At 40.6% G+C, this 18,378-nt stretch overlaps 3 protein-coding genes and 1 pseudogene across 3 annotated transcripts; 3 read left to right on the forward strand and 1 right to left on the reverse strand.

Moving 5' to 3' along the window:
* LOC119910819 (syncoilin-like) lies at nt 1-3,061 on the forward strand. Its single transcript, XM_038729617.1, has 5 exons — nt 1-147; nt 373-855; nt 1,760-2,170; nt 2,250-2,374; nt 2,926-3,061. Exons 2-5 carry the CDS (start codon nt 379-381, stop codon nt 2,999-3,001), a joined length of 1,089 nt encoding a protein of 362 aa, XP_038585545.1. The 5' UTR covers nt 1-147; nt 373-378; the 3' UTR covers nt 3,002-3,061.
* LOC119910820 lies at nt 2,722-8,188 on the reverse strand (annotated as a pseudogene).
* Nucleotides 8,189-9,488: 1,300 nt separating this feature from the next.
* On the forward strand, nt 9,489-15,080 carry LOC119910642 (protein archease). The gene is made up of 7 exons (XM_038729351.1): nt 9,489-9,752; nt 10,019-10,043; nt 10,145-10,266; nt 10,402-10,484; nt 11,392-11,444; nt 14,240-14,276; nt 14,426-15,080. Exons 1-7 carry the CDS (start codon nt 9,671-9,673, stop codon nt 14,510-14,512), a joined length of 489 nt encoding a protein of 162 aa, XP_038585279.1. The 5' UTR covers nt 9,489-9,670; the 3' UTR covers nt 14,513-15,080.
* Nucleotides 15,081-16,171: 1,091 nt separating this feature from the next.
* On the forward strand, nt 16,172-18,105 carry LOC119910834 (KH domain-containing, RNA-binding, signal transduction-associated protein 1-like). The gene is given in 5 exon segments (XM_038729628.1): nt 16,172-16,566; nt 17,131-17,258; nt 17,754-17,870; nt 17,966-18,008; nt 18,011-18,105. Coding segments are annotated over 5 exon segments (546 nt in total). The 5' UTR covers nt 16,172-16,403.
* Nucleotides 18,106-18,378: the final 273 nt, after the last annotated feature.

Consider the following 18,378-nt stretch of genomic DNA (forward strand, 5'->3'; position numbering starts at 1 on the left):
TTTCCCCCGTTCCCCCCGTGCCTCCAGTGTTATTAATAAACACAAAGTGTGCCTCTGTTTTCCTAGAGACAGACACAGCGCAGAGCTGTCCTTAAAGTTAAACGCAAACTGTCTTTACAGCTGTCTGGACTGTCAACTCCAAACAAAGTAAGTGGGAATATAAGTTAATATGAATTGTTACTGACAATGAACTGAAGATTTCTTTCAGAATTTTACACATGATTACATTTACATTGCTTTCTTATGCAAAACAACCTAAAAGGGACGAGTTGATTAGAGGGATTTGAAAACCAACATCTCATCATTTATTGCTGTGGCTCATTTGATTAATGACCCTTCTCTCCTTTTCCTTTCTTCTGGTTTCCCTCTCAGAAGGCCATGGACAATCAAACATCAGCAGAGAATGAGAAAGATGTGGTATCTGAGGACTCACACATTAGATTTGTTGATATCACAGACAGCATCCATACTGACTCTGAAACAGAGACAAATATTCCCCCAGATGAGTGTACACCACATCCCATAACACAAATGGACCAGGCAGTCATGGACAGCTTGGGACAGCTTTTCGACCAGTGCATCCAGCAAGTGTCCCACCTGGAGATGCAGAGGAATGAGCTGATACAAGAGCTCCTCCGTCTGCAGGAACCCATGCTGCGAGTTGTGGAGCACCTGAGAGGGAGGCTGATGGAGACGAAGAGGCTGCTCATGCTGGCTCAGATGGATTATATCGCCGTTTACGAGGAAGTGCAACAGGTGAAGAGGAAACTGTTTGCCACTGCCAAAGACTGCATCCAGAGCCAGGTGACGCTGGCTGCACAGCAGTACGAGGTGGCTGAGTCCGCAGTTACGCAGGTAGGAGCCGCTGGATTCTTGACACCTAGAGGATTGACTTCCTGTGGCAGGTTATAGCAGATCATTGTGTTTTTGTTCTGCAGTTTGAGAGGTGTTTTCACATCTATAAGTATAGATATATAGATAATATATAAGTTACTCCTTTCATATTCCCATGTACCAAGTGGACATTTGGTTTTGCAGCAAATACTAAAAGATTACATAAAAGTTCTGTGTGCAACAAACAGGGATCAATGCTAAATTTAAGGCACGCAGCAGAAGACAAGTGATCATCATCATTATGAAATCTACAAAGCAAATTCACATTGTGTCTGGGAGTGAAACCAGATAATACATTATGTTGGAACCTACATATAAATTATGTTAAAGCCACATTGTCTCTATTAGAAAATTGTATGAAATCAAGCACATGTACACACATTATATTTTATATTGTTCACTTCACTTGATAGTCCCATACATTACGTACTGTGTAAAAGTATGAAGAAACATATATAGAACAAATACAAATGCATTTTCCATACTTCAATAGTGACCTGTTAAAGTGATGGATTTATGGAACAGCTGAGGAACTGAAAACACATAGCACACTTTGTACGTTATATGATATATATAAAAATGTAAGACCAGAGTAGCATGTTGGTAAAGTCTGGCATCAAATAGGCAGTGTTGTAGCTAAATAAGGATTGGCACAATTATTTGAAGCTTCAGGCTAAATCTTCTCGGTTTTCTACTGTTTTGTTCGGCGTAATTGCATACATTGCATTGCTAATTGTTTGTTTACTTATCTACAAATTTCATGTTAAATCTTAATGAACAACTGTCCCCTCCAGTTTTTTTTCTGAAAAAACCTTGTTTACACTAGCTTTGCTCTCCATGTCTGTTTTTTAAATTTTGTCCATAGGAGGAGCTCAAGGCCCACATCCAAAGTCTCACCCAGGAGTTGTCCCAGCTCCAGGAGGCCTACCAGAACCAAGTAAACTCCCTGAGGGACCGGGCCAACAAACCCTGCAGGCCCAGGGCCATGAGTGATGTCAGTCAATGCCGCCAGGCTTCTGTCAGACTGCAGCGGCGGCTCAGTGGCAGCATGAGGGCACTGGAGAGTTGGTACGAGCCTCGACTCACGGCCCTCCTGAGAAGAAAGCAGATTGGGGAGGACGCCCTGAGAAAGAGCAGGGAGCAGGCCATAGACCTGAGGGCCAGCATTGGGCCCCTGAGAGAGGACATACAGAGACTGGAGGTGCAGAGAGCCTGTCTGGTGGAGAGGATCGCTCTGATGGAGAGGGAGAGGGAGGAGAGCGTTGCACAATACAAGGTACAGTGACTGAAGTCAGGAAGGACAATTTTTTAGGATGTTTGGTGAAAATAGGTCAATGTTTCTCTACATTGCACAGGAGACTGTGGAGTCATTAAAAGAGACTCTGAGGGAACTACAAGTGGAGTTTGAGGTTCAAAGAAACTCTAAGAAAGACTTGGAGGATCATAAGGATGGCCTTGTAAAAGAGCTGACATTTCTGAGGTAGGTTGACTCAGATCCTTTTACTCTTTAACTGAGACATTGTGAGAATTTAAAAATAAATACTTAGAGGCTGTGATGAACCCAGTGAAACCACCGAGGTGGATCCCTAATTTCTAATTTCGGTGGATATATTTTAAGTCTATTATCTACACTAGACCAAACCACGACACTGTATTTACATTTAATGTCAAAAAGATAAAAACAAACAATGTGCAGAATTATTCAAACTTAGTATTTTTTTGCTTCTACTTCTAGACTTATTTACTTATTAATCCATATTTTACAGGAAATTACTCAAGTACTAACTTAACATCTGTCATGCTGTGCCAAGAAACAAGGCAAAAAGATTAACTGTAAATATTTTATTATGAATATACTCAAGGACACAAAATTTCAGATGCAGCACAGAAAAACATCAAATAAAAAACACATACAGGTGACAACACACAATCTGGAGAATGTATACTATGTATATCAAGCAAATACAAGAAAGAAAAAACTATAATATGTACAACTTTAATAAAAATGGATCTCTGTATAAATGTTTTCAGCACAACTGATCAAGAGGAAAAAACCAAACCTGAAAGTTGGATGCATCTGAGGCCGTTTCATCACAGACCAGAGTAAAGTTAAGTTCTGGGGATTCGAAAAAACTAAAATATCTAAAAATCTGACTGCTGCCCAAAATGTATTTTAGAAACACATTACTGCTTATGCACATTTTTAACAAGCAGGTCAAATGAAGAGACGTGGAGACTGGACTCATGCCTGGACCTCTGCATCTGCAGCACCTTCTGGGTCCTCGTCATTGTAGATATTTTCAGCCTGTAAAAAGAAACAATTCAAATGTACACTGAACAAACACCTTTTTTGCCCCTATTCATCATGAGCTGAACTCAAAGATCTAATACTTTCTCTATGTACACAAAAGGCGTATTTCTCTCAAATGTTGTTCACAAATCTGTCAAAATCTGTGTTAGTGAGCACTTCTCCTTTACTGAGATAATCCATCCACCTCACAGGTGTGGCATATCAAGATGCTGATCAGACAGCATTGGTATTGCACAGGTGTGCCTTAGGCTGGCCACAATAAAAGGCCACTCGAAAATGTGCTGTTCTATCACACAGCACAATGCCACAGATGTTGCAAGTTTTGAGGAAGCGTGCAATTGGCAATCTGACAGGAATGTCCACCAGAGCTGTTGCCCATGAATTGAATGTTCATTTCCATAAGCCGTCTCCAAAGGCATTTCAGAGAATTTGGCAGTACATGTAACCGGTCTCACAACCGCAGACCACGTGTAACCACACCAGCCCAGGACCTCCACATCCAGCGTCTTCACCTCCAAGATCACCCGAGACCAGCCACCCGGACAGCTGCTGCAACAATCAGTATCAAAGTATTTCTGCACAAACTGTCAGGAACCGTCTCAGGGAAGCTCATCTGATTGGTTTCCGGACCCATTTTTGAGTGGCCTTTTATTGTGGCCACCCTAAAACACGCCTGTGCAATAGCCATGCTGTCTGATCATCATCTTGATATGCCACACCTGTGAGGTGGATGGATTATCTCAGTAAAGGAGAAGTGCTCACTAACACAGATTGACAGATCTGTGAACCAATATTTGAAAGAAATGGGCCTTTTGTGTACATAGAGAAAGTCTTAGATCTTTGAGTTCAGCTCATGATGAATGGGGGCAAAAACAAAAGTGTTGCGTTTATAATTTTGTTCAGTGTATATTCACTGTTAACTTGTGTTCACTGTTAATAAATGCACTTCACAATAAACTCTGTGCTGTGTCTGAAATTTACAGTCCTTTATATATCCACATAATTTTATGATCCTCTGACAAACGAAGCGCTTACCATCTGCCAGACTTGCATGATGTTGTCTTCTGACACAGAACATATGACCCAAGGCTCGTTGGGGTTCCAAGAGAAGTCTGAGATCTTAGCTGTGTGTCCGCCGTGGATGAACTAAAGAGAGAAGGAGGGAAAGCTACAGCACTTTACATTCAACAAAAACAAACACATTCACAAATACACATGAACAGTAACTGTTTTTGTCACAACCGACCAGCAGCTCAGGAGGGCCATCCTCAGCATCCTCTGGTGACTGTTCCTCTCCGATCTTGCTGAGGTCCCACACGTTGAGCCTCCTGTCAGTGCCGCTGGAGGCCAGGATGGTTTCGTTATGAGGAGACCACTGAACCTGTTAGGGTTAGGCGAGGATGTCATGCAGCCAGACGCTAGGTAAATGTAGAACTGGCATGTGTGCTTGAGAGGCACGTATGCCACATTGTACAACATGATTAATGAGCTACAGCGCTCCTTAAGTCGTCTCTTTCTCTTATGATTCCACTGGCCATCTGTAGTTTTAGTTTTCGTTTACTGACATTAAAAGCCCAACTTACCTCCACATCAGCCTCAAAACAACACTGCAACGAACTGGTTTCTGATTAATTTAACTGACTAGAGCCCTGTTCTTCAGATGTGGCTCAACAAATTCAGGCTAAAAGAATTTTTAGAATTAAAACAAAAGTGATTTTGAAACAAAGGCAAAATGAGTAGAGTTGAAACCATGATCAGCATTCATATGATTGGCTGAGAGCTGATCACATGATTTTAGATACATGAGGTAGGTGTTTAGGAAGCTTCCCCGCCTGCACTGGGGCAATAGATCCACTGATATTTCGTATGTGTGTTCCTGCATTTTATTATTTTGTTTTACATTGTGATCTACAATGTTTACTATGGAAGCCTACAGGGGACTAATTTAACATGATAATGTAAACTTGAAAATTAAAATGTAATTCCACAACATCATTATAATTTTCTACATATGTATGTGTTGAGTGAAAATCAAAATGCAATAAAGCATCCATTGCATTTTCATTTTCACATACTCGTATGGTCATTCTATATTAATTAAATGTAGGTGTGGGCTTAAGGACTTTATGCTCTGACAACAGATACATTTTAACCAAGCTTTAAAGAACCAAAAAAAAATCCAGACTCATATCAAATCAATCAACATTCAAAATAATAAAACTCAGTTATCCATTATTATATAAAGACTGGGTCTTACCTGAAAGATCTCGTCCTTGTGAGACTCAAATGAGTGCAGCTTCAGCTTCAGGTTCCTCAGGTCCCAAAGTGCCACAGTCTAAAAATAAAAGTAGAACAGATCCTAAATCAGGGGACAGCAACACGCTATGCAACAGTTCTGCAGAGAAAGTGAGGACCCACCTTATCTGCGAGCCCGTGGCCAGGATGAACTCGCTGTAGGGATTGAAGACAGGCAGTTGACCTCAGCGGTGTGGGCGTCCACTGCATGGCTGGGCTTGGAGGTGTTGTTGGACCGCGTGTCCCAGCTGTGCCAAGACAGACAAAAGCGCCATTGTTAGGGAACAAAACAGAAACAGAACAACAACTTTGTTTCTCGTGAGTGGGTAATTAATTTTGTTACCAACTTAAGAGCTGCTCACATCATGAGTTTCTGGTCATCCGCGACGGATCCAAAGAGTGACTCATGGAGCAGGTGCCAGGAAACATCCTCCACCACAGCAGTGTGTCCTGTGAAGATGGTCTTTGCATCCACAATCTTTCCCTCCTTGGGCACTGTGCTGATGTCCCACAGGCAGATAGTCTGTAAGGGAGAGGAGAGATGGGTATGGAAATATATTAATAATATAAAAGTTTTAAAGGGCACTTTCAAAGTTACAAAATACTTTGCAGTAGCAACAACCGAAAGGTCAACACAAGTTAAAGACTAGTTAAGTAAAACAGTAACAAACAGGTTAATTTGTAATAATTAATGATTATTTTAATATCCTACACTAATGATTAAAGACTTAACAATGAGCCACAGGAAAACATAAGATTCCATTTAAACGAGCTAAAACATGAAGAGACTCAGGTATGTTGCAACAGGTTGCTTACATGGTCATCTGAAGCACTGAGGAGGCAGCCGCTGAGATTTGGGTTCCATGAGAGGCCATAGCCCTCCTTCTGGTGGCCTCTCAAACGTAGATCTGGGGTGCATTCTCCAGATGGGTCTTCAGGATAAATAAAATCAAATGTTCACAAAAATTCTGCGGAAAGAACACACTTGAAAAACTCTTGAGAAAATGGATGTAATCCTACCAGGCTTGGAGGGGTGCTTCGTGTAATCAAAGACAAGCACGTCGCTGGTGGGAGTCTTAGTGGCAATGATGCAAGGATTCTGAGGCATGTACCGGGCTCGGTTCACTTCTCCTTCATGGTTGATCTTGATCTCAATCTCTATCTTCCCACTTACAGACCCAAAGCCTCCAAATTCTGAATTAAAGGACAACAGATGAATATGATGGTGGTGGCGAATGTGTTGAATGATATTCTGTTCTACTAAGACAGTTAAATGGTTGTATGTATGTTTGTTGCATTTTACTAACTAAAATTTAATCTAAACCAAAAATACGTACCCATATTTTCTGAAGCATTAAAGACTTCAGCAAAATTGTACTTTATTCATTCAGTGAGAAGAACTGTGAACCACAATATTCAAATATAAGAACTTGTTTGAGACACTGAATACACTGAATGACAACAACGTTAATATTGAAATGCCACACAGGCCTAGCTGCGGCTATGTGAATTACTTTCTTTAATATATTCGACTTGGTTCTGTATGTGAATAATGGCTATGAATTTAAATGTCATTATCATTTGAAACATAGTTTATCCATTAATACATTTACTGTGAGCATTCAACAGCTAGGCACAGCATATAGTACACTCTAGTTTTTAACACAACAAAGCTTCCCGCGCACATCTCATTCCTCACCTCCTTTCTCGCTGTCGTAGTGTGAGGCATCAAACTGGGCATCATCATTTGGGAGCTGAACACTAGCAATCACAAGGTGGTTCTGCTCATCGGAAGTGTGTGTCCCCAGGACCAGCCTGTGCACGCTGTAGTCCTTCCCTTCTGGCCTGTGAGAGATAAACAAAATACATATAATTTATTCATTCATTTAAAAAATCCTCCCTTGTGTTATGTTTTGGTGTTTGTCAAGGTGCAGCAGACCTCTGCTCACCTGGTGACATCAGGCAGCCACTGGGCAGTGAGGCTGGGCCACTCCAGGGCGTGTGTCATGACTAGGTCGTAAAGGAAAGGGGTGTTCTTCTTCCAGATCTTGTACTCCTCATTGATCATCCTTTCCTCCACAGCATCATCAAATGCAGCTGCAAAAGTAATATTTACCAGCAACACAAAGCTACGTTATAATGAAGTCATTCAGCATCTAATTTGCTTGGACTGAATAGAGGATATTGGGGTGACTTTACTTTAACATACTCCTTAAGTTTTCCAGTCAAGTCTTTTACTTGTTAAATGAACCTTTATTTTGCTGAAAAGATACTGTCAGCTGCATGGGTACAACGCCTAAATCAGCTCGTGAGGAAGATCCAAAGCAAAACATCATTACATGTGGGACAGTAAGTTAACCAGCACTACTACATTGAAAAGCATGTAATGTTATAGCCAGCCTGCTAGCAGCTAACCTTAGCTAGTTAACTGGTGTGTGTGACATGAAAGGATATGATGGCTGGCGCGCCAACATCCACCGGTACTTTCTATCATTCTGGACAACATACGCACACATTTAATCATGTAACTCAGAAATGTGAACACCCATACCGTCTTTATCAGCCATTGCGTCTTAGTTAAACCGCTAATAGTGGCAAAGAGTAGCAGTTCTCTGCTCTAAAGGAAGCGCTGATGCTTACGATGGCGCCAACTCCATGCAACAAGATCGGCCAATCACAACTCACCAAAACCGACAGGAAGTTGCTACAGCAACACATTACGGCATCCGCAGCACCAGAGCCCTATAGAGAAAGGGCTCTGCGTAACACTAACAGTTGTTGTAACTTATTTAACGGCTCTGGTGGTTGTAATAAAGGCGCATTGGAAGCTGCGTCAATGGTATGAAATGGTAATAGCTAATTAATAAAATAGTAACATATTTACATGTTTATATTTCACAGTTGCTTTGGCAATGTCAACAAGTGGGCGTGGTTTCCACCGCATGTGAAAGTGTTGGGAACGTTACTCTGGGAACGTCGTGTGGATGAATGGACGCATATTGGGTTTTGCTTGCAAGCTGTTATCCTTAGGTAATAATCTTTAAGTTCACTTTAGTGTCATGAATGTTTCATTTAAACAATGTTGCCAAAGCAGTTTGCAACAAAATAAAAAATGTTTCAGAATCAGACTCAGCTTTTATTGCCAGGTATGTGTACACATAGGAGGAATTTGATTGTACATTGCTCACGATGTGCTTACTTATACAATAATACAATAAAATCAGACACAGGCAACAGTATAAAGAACACATAAATAGACATTATGAATAAAAACAATATACACAGATTGAGACAATAGTGCAATGACCAGAGGTCAAACAGGAGTAAATTATTATTACCATTGTTGGTATTATTATTATGTACATGTCAGAGGTGAATGAGATATACAGGTGCATATACACACGCATGCATACATGTACACATGTACACAGTGCGATGGAGTAAATTGCAAAGGAATAGGACATAACAAGATCAATCCAACAAAGACCATTCAGTTTAACAGATACAAATTACAAAAACAAAAAAACAAAAAAACAAATACAGATAGGCCTATATCTTACTAATAACCTTTATATAGTGATAATAAGCAGGCTGAGAATTGGGCATAGCAATCTTAACAGCACACTTTTAATTACAGGAAAACATCCTACAGGACAGTGTGAACAATGTCAGGAGGCTGAAACAGTAGAACATATTCTTACAACATGCAGGAAATTTACTGAGGAAAGACAAGAAATGATAACACAGTTAAAAAAAAATAGGACAGGTAGATAATACAGTAAAAAGTTTATTGGAGTATGGAGAAAGTGTGGAGTGTAGGGAATGGATATTTGGTTTTCTGAGGGCGACTGGATTAGATAGGCGGTTTTTATATGAATGAAAGTAAAGGGTAAATAAAGCCGGAAGGTGGCAGTAATGCAACTCAATGGATGCCAGCTACCGTAAAAACCCAAAGCAGAAGAAGAAGAAGAAGACAAGGACCACAGCTAGGCTACTAAATGGGCGCATGTTTTTATTAAGGGGCGAGGCAGAAACCCACGTGTCACAGATAGAGGAAATGACTCTTACGTGAACCGTCTCCTTTGCGAACGGTGGGTGGTTGTAACACACCGACTTGGTAAAGATCAGATGTGATAGTATTTCTCAACGTTGAACAACCTCACAGCTACAATGGACACCCGTCAGCTAGAACTGACAGAGGCGCAGAAAGCTATCAAGTCAAAATACCCACCAGTCATCAAGAAATATGAATGTAAGTCTGAAGATAATGTAGCTAGCTTAGCTTGTTTACTTTTAACGTTACCTGTGAAAACAGTAATCTGAAATATTTTCCCGTCTCGAACGTCAGCTGACTAATAGCTAACGTAATGCTTATGCTCTAATTAAATAAAAAAGTTTATCTAAATTAAGTGACATGCCATTCATAGAAGAGAGTATTCTCATATCTGTCCCGCTGATCCAAGTTAGTCTGACAGCATGCCCTGGCTCATCATGTCACCTTGTGTTTTACTATTACAGACCTGGATCATACAGCGGATGTACAGTGAGTGTGTTTTAATATATTCCATCTAGTATTTGTCAGTCCTTGTGTTTCTCTGTTGTTCAGTAGTCATCATTATCATATTTCCTGCTCCATCTCCCAAGAATTCACTCCTGGGGTGACTCTCTGGAGGAAGCCTTCGAGCAGTGTGCCATGGGCATGTTCGGCTACATGACGGACACAGAGACAGTGGAACCGGTTGATACTGTTGATGTGGAATCAGAGGGTGAGAGCACAGACCGTTTGGTCGCAGTCTGTTCAACACAAGCCTCATTCAACAGTTTCTGTTCTGTTTACATCAGCGTTGATGGTTCCAGATCAGTGAAACTAAACTCTATGCAAACTTTTCCCTTCTCAAAAGGTGAAGACATGGAGTCCCTTCTTTTCCACTTCCTAGATGACTGGTTGTTCAAGTTTAGTGCAGACCTCTTTTTTGTTCCCAGGGTGAGTGTGTTGGTCGGTCGTCATTTATGGAGTGCTGGAATTTTAAAAAACATCTAGGTGGGTAGGTGACTGGGGTTGTATGGTAGAACCATAGTCTTTTATGTTGGCTCTGTTTTTTTCTTGGTGGAGTTTGCCTGTTATCCACTTGTCCACATGGGTGTCCCATAGTACAAAGATATGCCAGTCAGATAGTGTAGAGACTGTTAACTCACCATGTGCTTGTCCTACAACCAGCCTCTAGACTCATGTGGTCCTGAAAGGGATTTACATTATAACATGTGCCACTTGTTATGGAAATAAAGTGAGTTAGGTTCATGTGTGATGAAGAAGTCTTGGAGACTGATGAAATGAAGGCTTACACAGCATGGTTTAATGAGACTCGGCTGAGGAGATACAGTGCCAGCATACAACGTGTGAATGGTGTGAGCACATGCAATGCCAACACCAAATCTGAAGGATACCTCCTGTCTGGGGATATTTATCCTTCCTAGACTTACAGAAATTCACTAAGTTCCAAATAAGTTATCCTTCACCCCTCTATATATGTGTGAAGAGTCTATTGGTTCAAATCAGGACACTCTGCTTACCTAAGTTAATCTTGAGTCATGTTGTGTGTCGTCATTATCAAGGCAGCTGAGTCAGAGAGGAGAGTCTGACCTACTGTTTTGGAGAGTTACTGGCTATCACCTTTGGCTCAGCAATTGACCCTAACATTATCTGGGGAAAGCTGTGTTAGTACCCCTAAAAGCCCTTCGTACCACAGTTGCTTATTGAATGAGTCCATTTGCATAACATGTATTTTGATTCTTGTTTGATGGGAACACTATGTTAAGATCATGTTTATTAATTGAGTATTTCTTTTCCTGTGTTATTCTCCTGACACAATTATGTTATATCTATCCACTAGGAGATCAAAGTTTTGCACGTTGACAGAATGCGCTTCAAGATCCGCTCCATTGGGTAAGTTTGGGTACCTCTTCACTAGAACATATTGCACTCTTCACAGCTATAGTACCATCGAGGATGCATATAATGCTGCGTTCCAAACCGGTCGGAACTGGGAAATTTCCAAGCTGAAATATCTGACTTCTGACCTTAAAACGTTTCAGTTGCATGGTGGTACATGACGCCAAATGTAATGACAAACTTATGTGTACAGTTAAACCCTCAGCAGTGCACTTGGTGTTAATTAAAAGGATGGCCATTTTATTAAAAACAAGCGATAAATTACTTGTTACTCGATAGGTTACTTGTTAACTGTGTGTCCTTGTAGCTACATCAATTAGAAATCCTCAAAAGTCAGCAAAAGTTGTAGGCTATATTTCCAAATGTTTTCACATTTCTGGGCATTAACACTTTCCTGAAAAACTTTTGGGTAGAGAAGATGACTTTCAGAGATTCTTTAGGCTACTTTAATCAGCTACCTAATAACATTGGCAAAATATTTCTACATCAATGTACATGGTGCTACATCAGTTGGTAATCCTCAAGAGTCAGTCAGTGTTGTAGAATATAATTCCTACTGTTTTCAAATGTTTTGGCATTTCTAACAAAAACTTTTATGCAAAGAAGATGACTTTATGAGATTCTTTATTGTAACCAGCTACCTAATAACATATTTCTACATCAATTTACATGCAGAACAGGTTTTACTATATGATAGTATTTATACATTAAATACATGCAAAAATGCTTGGTTGCCTTTTAGGTTATTGTTTATCAATTTACAATGAGTGTTTCCATGGGCGCTGCCATTGTTGTGTGACGTCATTCAGCTGTTACTCGCGAAGTTGGAGTACATATTTTTTCTCCAAGTTCACAAGTAGGAAATCCGACTTCAGGTGGCGTTGCGTGGTAATAGTTCGAGTTGGAGGTCGGGAATTTCCGAGTTCATGGTTGCCTGGAACGCAGCATAAGGTATCCACATTGGGGGGGGGGGGACTGTGAAAATATGGTCCCCTAAGGCCAGAGAGACTCTAATGGTGCTTTCAGACCAAAAGCAAAGCGAGCGTTCGGGTCTGTGAGTTTACATACAAAGTCAATGCAAAGACACGTAGAGCCGCGACTTCCTGTCGGGCGGCGCGAAGGGGGCGGTGCCGGCGACGCGAAGGCAACGCGAAGAAATTTGCATGATGCTAAATCACGATATTCTATCAACGTTGAGATTGTCAATACGTCACCGACAGCCTCAGAGCGTTGTGTGGAGAGAGCCAGGCAGAGCAGGCGATTGAAAATCTGCAGGCCAGCTGAGAGCTGCTAAACTTGGGCTAGAGGAGCAGGGAGCAGTGCTCCAGCTTTTGGACAAATAAACACCCATGGTCAAACTGGATTCTGCTCTGACAACTACGCCGTTTGCTCAAGGGAGGAGCTCGGAGTAAACTGCTTTTATTAAATTAGCTTTTTACTTTAGTTTTTGGGATTACAACGTTGATTTATCTTCACTCGAGCTTCTCAGCAGCTAGATTCTGTGCACATCCGGTTCCAGTGTTGTTAGCGTTGTTTGGCACTATATATTTATATAAAAACCGGACAAAACAGGGAGAAATTGCTGGGAGAAAAGAAAGCGAGGAGGTTGAACTACCTGGTGAGTTCAGAAAACATGTGTATGTAACTTTATTCCAGCTATCGTTGTATTTTACTGTGACCAAGTTAGAATATCATAGCCTTGATCGAGCCGAACTCCATTCAGAAAACAAACATTTTAGAAGTTGTTGTCCTGCTGTCTTGCTGACAGACCTGACAAAGCGTGAATTCATATATTTAACAAATCTGCATCATATTTTAGTTATTTCAGCATCAGTTTGATCATTTGTTGCTATTTAATCACAGCAAAATGTTTACTTTGGGTTCACACAGCTGTAGTAAGGGCGAGTTGTGTTTATTCGTGTTATCGCGTTGTGTGTGAACACTCCAGGGATGTCCAGTGATAAAACCCCCCGTGAGGAAAGTGTTACGTGGATTAAATTCGCATTTGGTCTGAATGCACAGTAAGAGACTGCACGGACTCCACTGACTGAGCTCAGGAAGCTTTTTATTCACGATGGAAGAATCCTACAGGAGTGGTGACCGATTGGCTTAGAAAAATGCAAAGGAGACATTCAGAAAGCCAGTAAAGTCAGCCAAACAGCTGTACAACAAACTGGAACAGTACTGCTGGAACTTCAGACATGCACAAATTTTAAACCTAAACCTTCATAGTACTACAGTTGACGCCTCTGCTATGAACTCCACTCCTGTCTGCCGGTGGATTCATAACTTCCTTTCCAACAGGAGACACTTTGCCAAAGTCTGTGACCACATTTCAAGACAACTATACCTCAGCACTGGTACCCCTCAGAGCTGTGCGCTCTTTCCACTGCTGTACTCACTCTACACCAATGATTGTACACCCAGAAGCCAATGTGCAGAGGATGCAAACAATGAGAATGAGAGCCCTAAAAACTAGGACTTAATGCCATCGCCTCATTTATTTCCCCTCAGGCCATAAACCTCATAGACCCCTCTCACAGTCCCACCATTCCCACCTGCCACTTGCACCCCGCTACACAGACTGACAATGTGTCACCCATCACAGTTCCTTGATCTCCTCAATTCCCCATACTTTGTACATTATGCATATTCAAATACTGTTGCACACTGTAAATATTTGCACTGTGTATTTTCCTAAACTGATTGCACTCGGCTTATCTGACAACAACTATTGTATTTATTTCCCTTAAGCTGATCTCTCATTATTTTTCTTTCGTTTATTAAAGTTGGGGTGAAGAATTCTCTCCGGCAAAGCATCCACAGGTAAGCCAATAAATGAAACTTGTTTGAAGATACCACTAAAGAATATCACTGTAAGATTGTTCCGAATATAATTCTGTATGTAATAAAGTTATGGAATAAAGTACAGAAGGCTTTAACCTGTTCCACCATGTCCTTTGTTGTCAATCCAGGGAACTGAGGTTAAAGCCATCACATACTCAGCAATGCAGATCCACGACAAAGAAAAACCAGAGATATTTACCATTATTGATATCTGACGATACCACCAGAAGCGGACTGCACTCCTTGTTCAATGGAACTGGAATATCTACATGGCCAATTTAAATGGCCCTTTCTCTAAGGCACTGGGTATTGATTGATGTGACTGATTTGGTTTTCTACTTGTAGGGTGAACTATTTACTAATGGAGCCATTTCTTGTGATTGTGGATGCACACATTACAGTGGAAAAGCTGTTTGACAGATTATAGATTTGTTATGACATTGGTAGTTAATGAGCTGCATTATTTCAGAAATCACAAAAACTTCAATAAAAGTGAGACTTTCGAGAATTGTAAGAATATGTAGGGAAATATGTTTCATGGATGTGATAGAACTGTTAAATCATTGAAAAGTAAAACTGATTTAGAATGATGTATAATGGTTTTTAACACATTTGTCAATCCAGTTTTACTTTAATTGCTATTGCAAATTTTTATTATTTATCACCAGAAATGTTGATGTTTTTTATTAATCATTGTATCAATCAACACATGTTTATTTTTCTGCTTTGGGATTGATTAAATGATTTCTGGTGCTCTAAGTAAAATCTTACTTTTGAAAGTTTTATGGATGTTTAGTCATTGGAGAGGACAGAGCAGTAAATGGGAGCTTACACAGCATACAACAACAAAAATAAATGTATGCATTATTGTTAATAATACTGATTGTTCAACGCACAGACATCCAGTTAAGTCATCTAATACTTATTTGTTGATTTCTACTTGAGCGTACTTTACTAATGCTCTGTTTAGGTCTGTTCAAAGGATCTTAAAGGAAGGCTTCCAATGAGTCAACATCAAAGACTGTATGGAAGAATGACAGGGCGTTTTCTTTGTAACATATTGGCTTGATGCCAACAGTGTTTTTACTAGTTAAACAATAGCTTTATTGATGAGGTGATTGATAGAAAATTGAAAGATAACAATTTGTCAATTTGTTTGTTTCCCAAAACAAACATTTGCTGGTTACACCCTCTCAAATGTGTGATTTGCTTGCTTTTCTATATTTCATAATTAAAAATCATCCCATTGTTTCAACTGACCCTGTACAAGGATCACAAATTTTTGTGCCGCAAATTGTTATCTGATATAGTGTAACAGTTATACATTATTTTAGAGTTTAGTAAATGCCCCTAAAATCAGTTAAAGTGGCAAAAGTGTGTGTTTTCATCCAGGCCCAGTTTATAAGAATTTCTTCCTAAACCCAAGTGGTATGTTTTAAACATAAAAACTGACTCCTATACAACAGTCTGTTTATGATAGGACAAAAATTTTATTTTATTTATTATTGAATATGTCAAGGATGATAATGTATACAAGCTATATTTCTTCTCAGTAAGTACTTATTTTTAATTAATATTATTATAAGAGCTGAAATTAATAGACTGATTATTTTCATCGACAGATAATCAGCATCAATATTTAGAACTGTTTTATCGTTTAGCCTGAAATTTGCCATGTTAACAGAATATACTGTCGTCTTAAGACGACCATTAACGTTACCTGGTTTAAATTAACTCCTTTCTCTTTCCTAATAAGATAAGCCCCCCCCAAAAAAAACCTGTACCCAGTGTCTCTAACATCGGTTTTTAATCAAAATGAAGGGGATTTACCATGGTGCACTCTGTCTGTCTGTGACGTCATTGTCTTCTCCCGTGCTTCTTCCTCCCTCCACACTCAAATGCAGCTGCGCCATTCTTCCTTTGTCCTTTGAAGAAGAGAGTGAGACGACTTGCCACAGAGAGATACCGGTGGGGGCTTTGCAGCTTAATCGTTGATCGCGCACCAGTCGGAACTCGCCGTTGTTTACTTAGTACTTTGTCTTATTTCAGGCGAAGATAACGAACCTAGCAAGGCTTCGTTCGTTAATCTGGTCGTCCTAGTGCATTATGAGCCAAGCGGATGCTAACAGCAAATCTGAGTCTGCCGTAGAGTCGAGCCCAGCACAGAAGAAAATCAAAATGGAAGACACTAAATACCTCCCGGAGCTCCTGGCTGAAAAAGACAGCTTGGATTCATCGTTCACGCACGCCATGAAACTTATTTCTGCAGGTAATGTGCTTGTACGATATCTCATCGAGGCTAACACAGACTAGCTAAAGGTAGCATGGCGCTGGGCCCTGGTATCTCTTTTCTTTTCTTGGACTGGTCTGGCATACAGAGGCCTGAACAATGGTGCATGAAACACGTGTTTGTTGGCGGTGTGGGTCAAACCCTCTCGAATGACTGTATTGGGGTTTATTTAATTAAAAAGGAAGTAGATTTGATGTTTAAATATGTTTATGTAATCTATGCAAGAATTTTTATTTAATCTGATGCGAATACTGAAGTTCGCTGAGCTTTAGTTCGCCTCATCGAGTAGGACTCATTTTTGCAAGGGACGCTCTCTTACATGGTACCTCCTTTTGATATTTGAATTTGCCCAAAAACTCGATATTAAGAGCATTAACGTTATAATATATAGATACTGTTTTTAGTGGTGTGCATGCTGCTACAAGATAAAGGATATGTGGCCTAATATGGCTAACGTTGCAAATACATTTCTATGTAACTTGCAACTATTGGTCACTGCATCTGTGAATATGATGTGCTTAAAAACCTTTTTCTTGCTTGCAGAAATTGAGAGGATCCAGAAAGGAGAGACCAAGAAAGAGCCAGAGAAGGAAACCTACCTGGATCTGTTTGCTACCAAGAATCTCAAACTCAAAGAGCGAGTACTCATTCCTACTAAACAGTACCCTAGAGTAAGTGTTTCCCTCTTATTTTACTCATTCAGGGCATGGCCACTGCCTGTTGTCTCCATGGGGCTTGGCTACCCATGCCGATTTGATCAGTCGACTGAGTAAGCCATTTGGTGACTCCTAAAATGGGGCCCAGTGGGACCTAAAAACTTCACACTGAAGTTAAACATAAAATTTTGTTACATGTCTGACAATACTGTATCTGATTGACACCCCCTTCCCCTCAGCTTTGCTGTCCCATGATTTATCCAGTTGAGCACACAATGCCCTATTGAGCTTGTTTCTGCGTGAACAATTTTGCAGTAGTCTGAAAATGCAGTCTCTGTGTGAAGAGGAGGGGGCTGTAGCAACTACTGTAGTGCTAAGACATTGTTGGGCCGAATGTGATTCTTACTACCTGATTTCAATCCAATTATTTTATTTAAACCTGCAGTTATATTTACCTAATCTGCTTTTCTGTAATACAATGCTTTAATTTTGCTAAAATATTCCCTACAGGTCAACTTTGTTGGTAAGCTTCTGGGACCTCAGGGCAGCACAATCAAGAGACTCCAGGAAGAGACCGGTGCAAAGATCTCAGTTCTGGGGAAAGGGTCCATGAGGGACAAGAATAAGGTATATGGTGACATTTCCTAGCTGCCCTCTTCAAAGGATGTAAATGCTGTGTATCCGGATGCCTTGTTTATCATTAAAATCAACATGTTTACAAGGAGGAAGAGCTGAGGAAGGGCGGTGAGGCCAAATACGCTCACCTGTTATGGAGCTGCATGTGTTCATTGAGGTGATGGCACCCATACCAGAAGCCTATCTGCGCATGGCTCATGCCATGGAGGAGGCAAGAAGTTCCTAACCCGGTATGTGTCCGAAACAATCTCTAAAGCTGTTTACAGAACATTTTGTACACTCAAAACTTAACACTTGCTTCAAACACATGCAAGCTATTTCTTCTCTGGCTATGCACACTTGACTGATTTTGTCTCGGTAGGAACTGGGAGCATGACGCGTAATGGATCCCCACTTCCTGAATGGATCCAAGATGGTTCAGGCAGAGGCGAGGTGGTCACCTAGGAAGGGGCAGAGGTGGACCACCTGGTGCTGGAGGTCCAAGGTAGGAGCATGATTT

The sequence above is a fragment of the Micropterus salmoides genome, unplaced genomic scaffold (genome assembly GCF_014851395.1).
Source record: "Micropterus salmoides isolate LMB-PRFRI ecotype aquatic unplaced genomic scaffold, ASM1485139v1 Ms_hic_scaffold_19, whole genome shotgun sequence".
NCBI classification, from domain to species: domain Eukaryota; kingdom Metazoa; phylum Chordata; class Actinopteri; order Centrarchiformes; family Centrarchidae; genus Micropterus; species Micropterus salmoides.

Bases quoted from the DNA above. Each gene is read 5' to 3' on its own strand.
- LOC119910819 (XM_038729617.1), top strand. From the start codon at position 379: ATGGACAATCAAACATCAGCAGAGAATGAGAAAGATGTGGTATCTGAG. The intron at 856-1,759 runs GTAGGAGCCGCT...TTTTGTCCATAG, and splicing joins CTGAGTCCGCAGTTACGCAG to GAGGAGCTCAAGGCCCACAT. The intron at 2,375-2,925 runs GTAGGTTGACTC...AAATGTTTTCAG, and splicing joins AAAGAGCTGACATTTCTGAG to CACAACTGATCAAGAGGAAA.
- LOC119910642 (XM_038729351.1), top strand. From the start codon at position 9,671: ATGGACACCCGTCAGCTAGAACTGACAGAGGCGCAGAAAGCTATCAAG. The intron at 10,485-11,391 runs GTGAGTGTGTTG...TCTATCCACTAG, and splicing joins ACCTCTTTTTTGTTCCCAGG to GAGATCAAAGTTTTGCACGT. The intron at 11,445-14,239 runs GTAAGTTTGGGT...CGTTTATTAAAG, and splicing joins TTCAAGATCCGCTCCATTGG to TTGGGGTGAAGAATTCTCTC.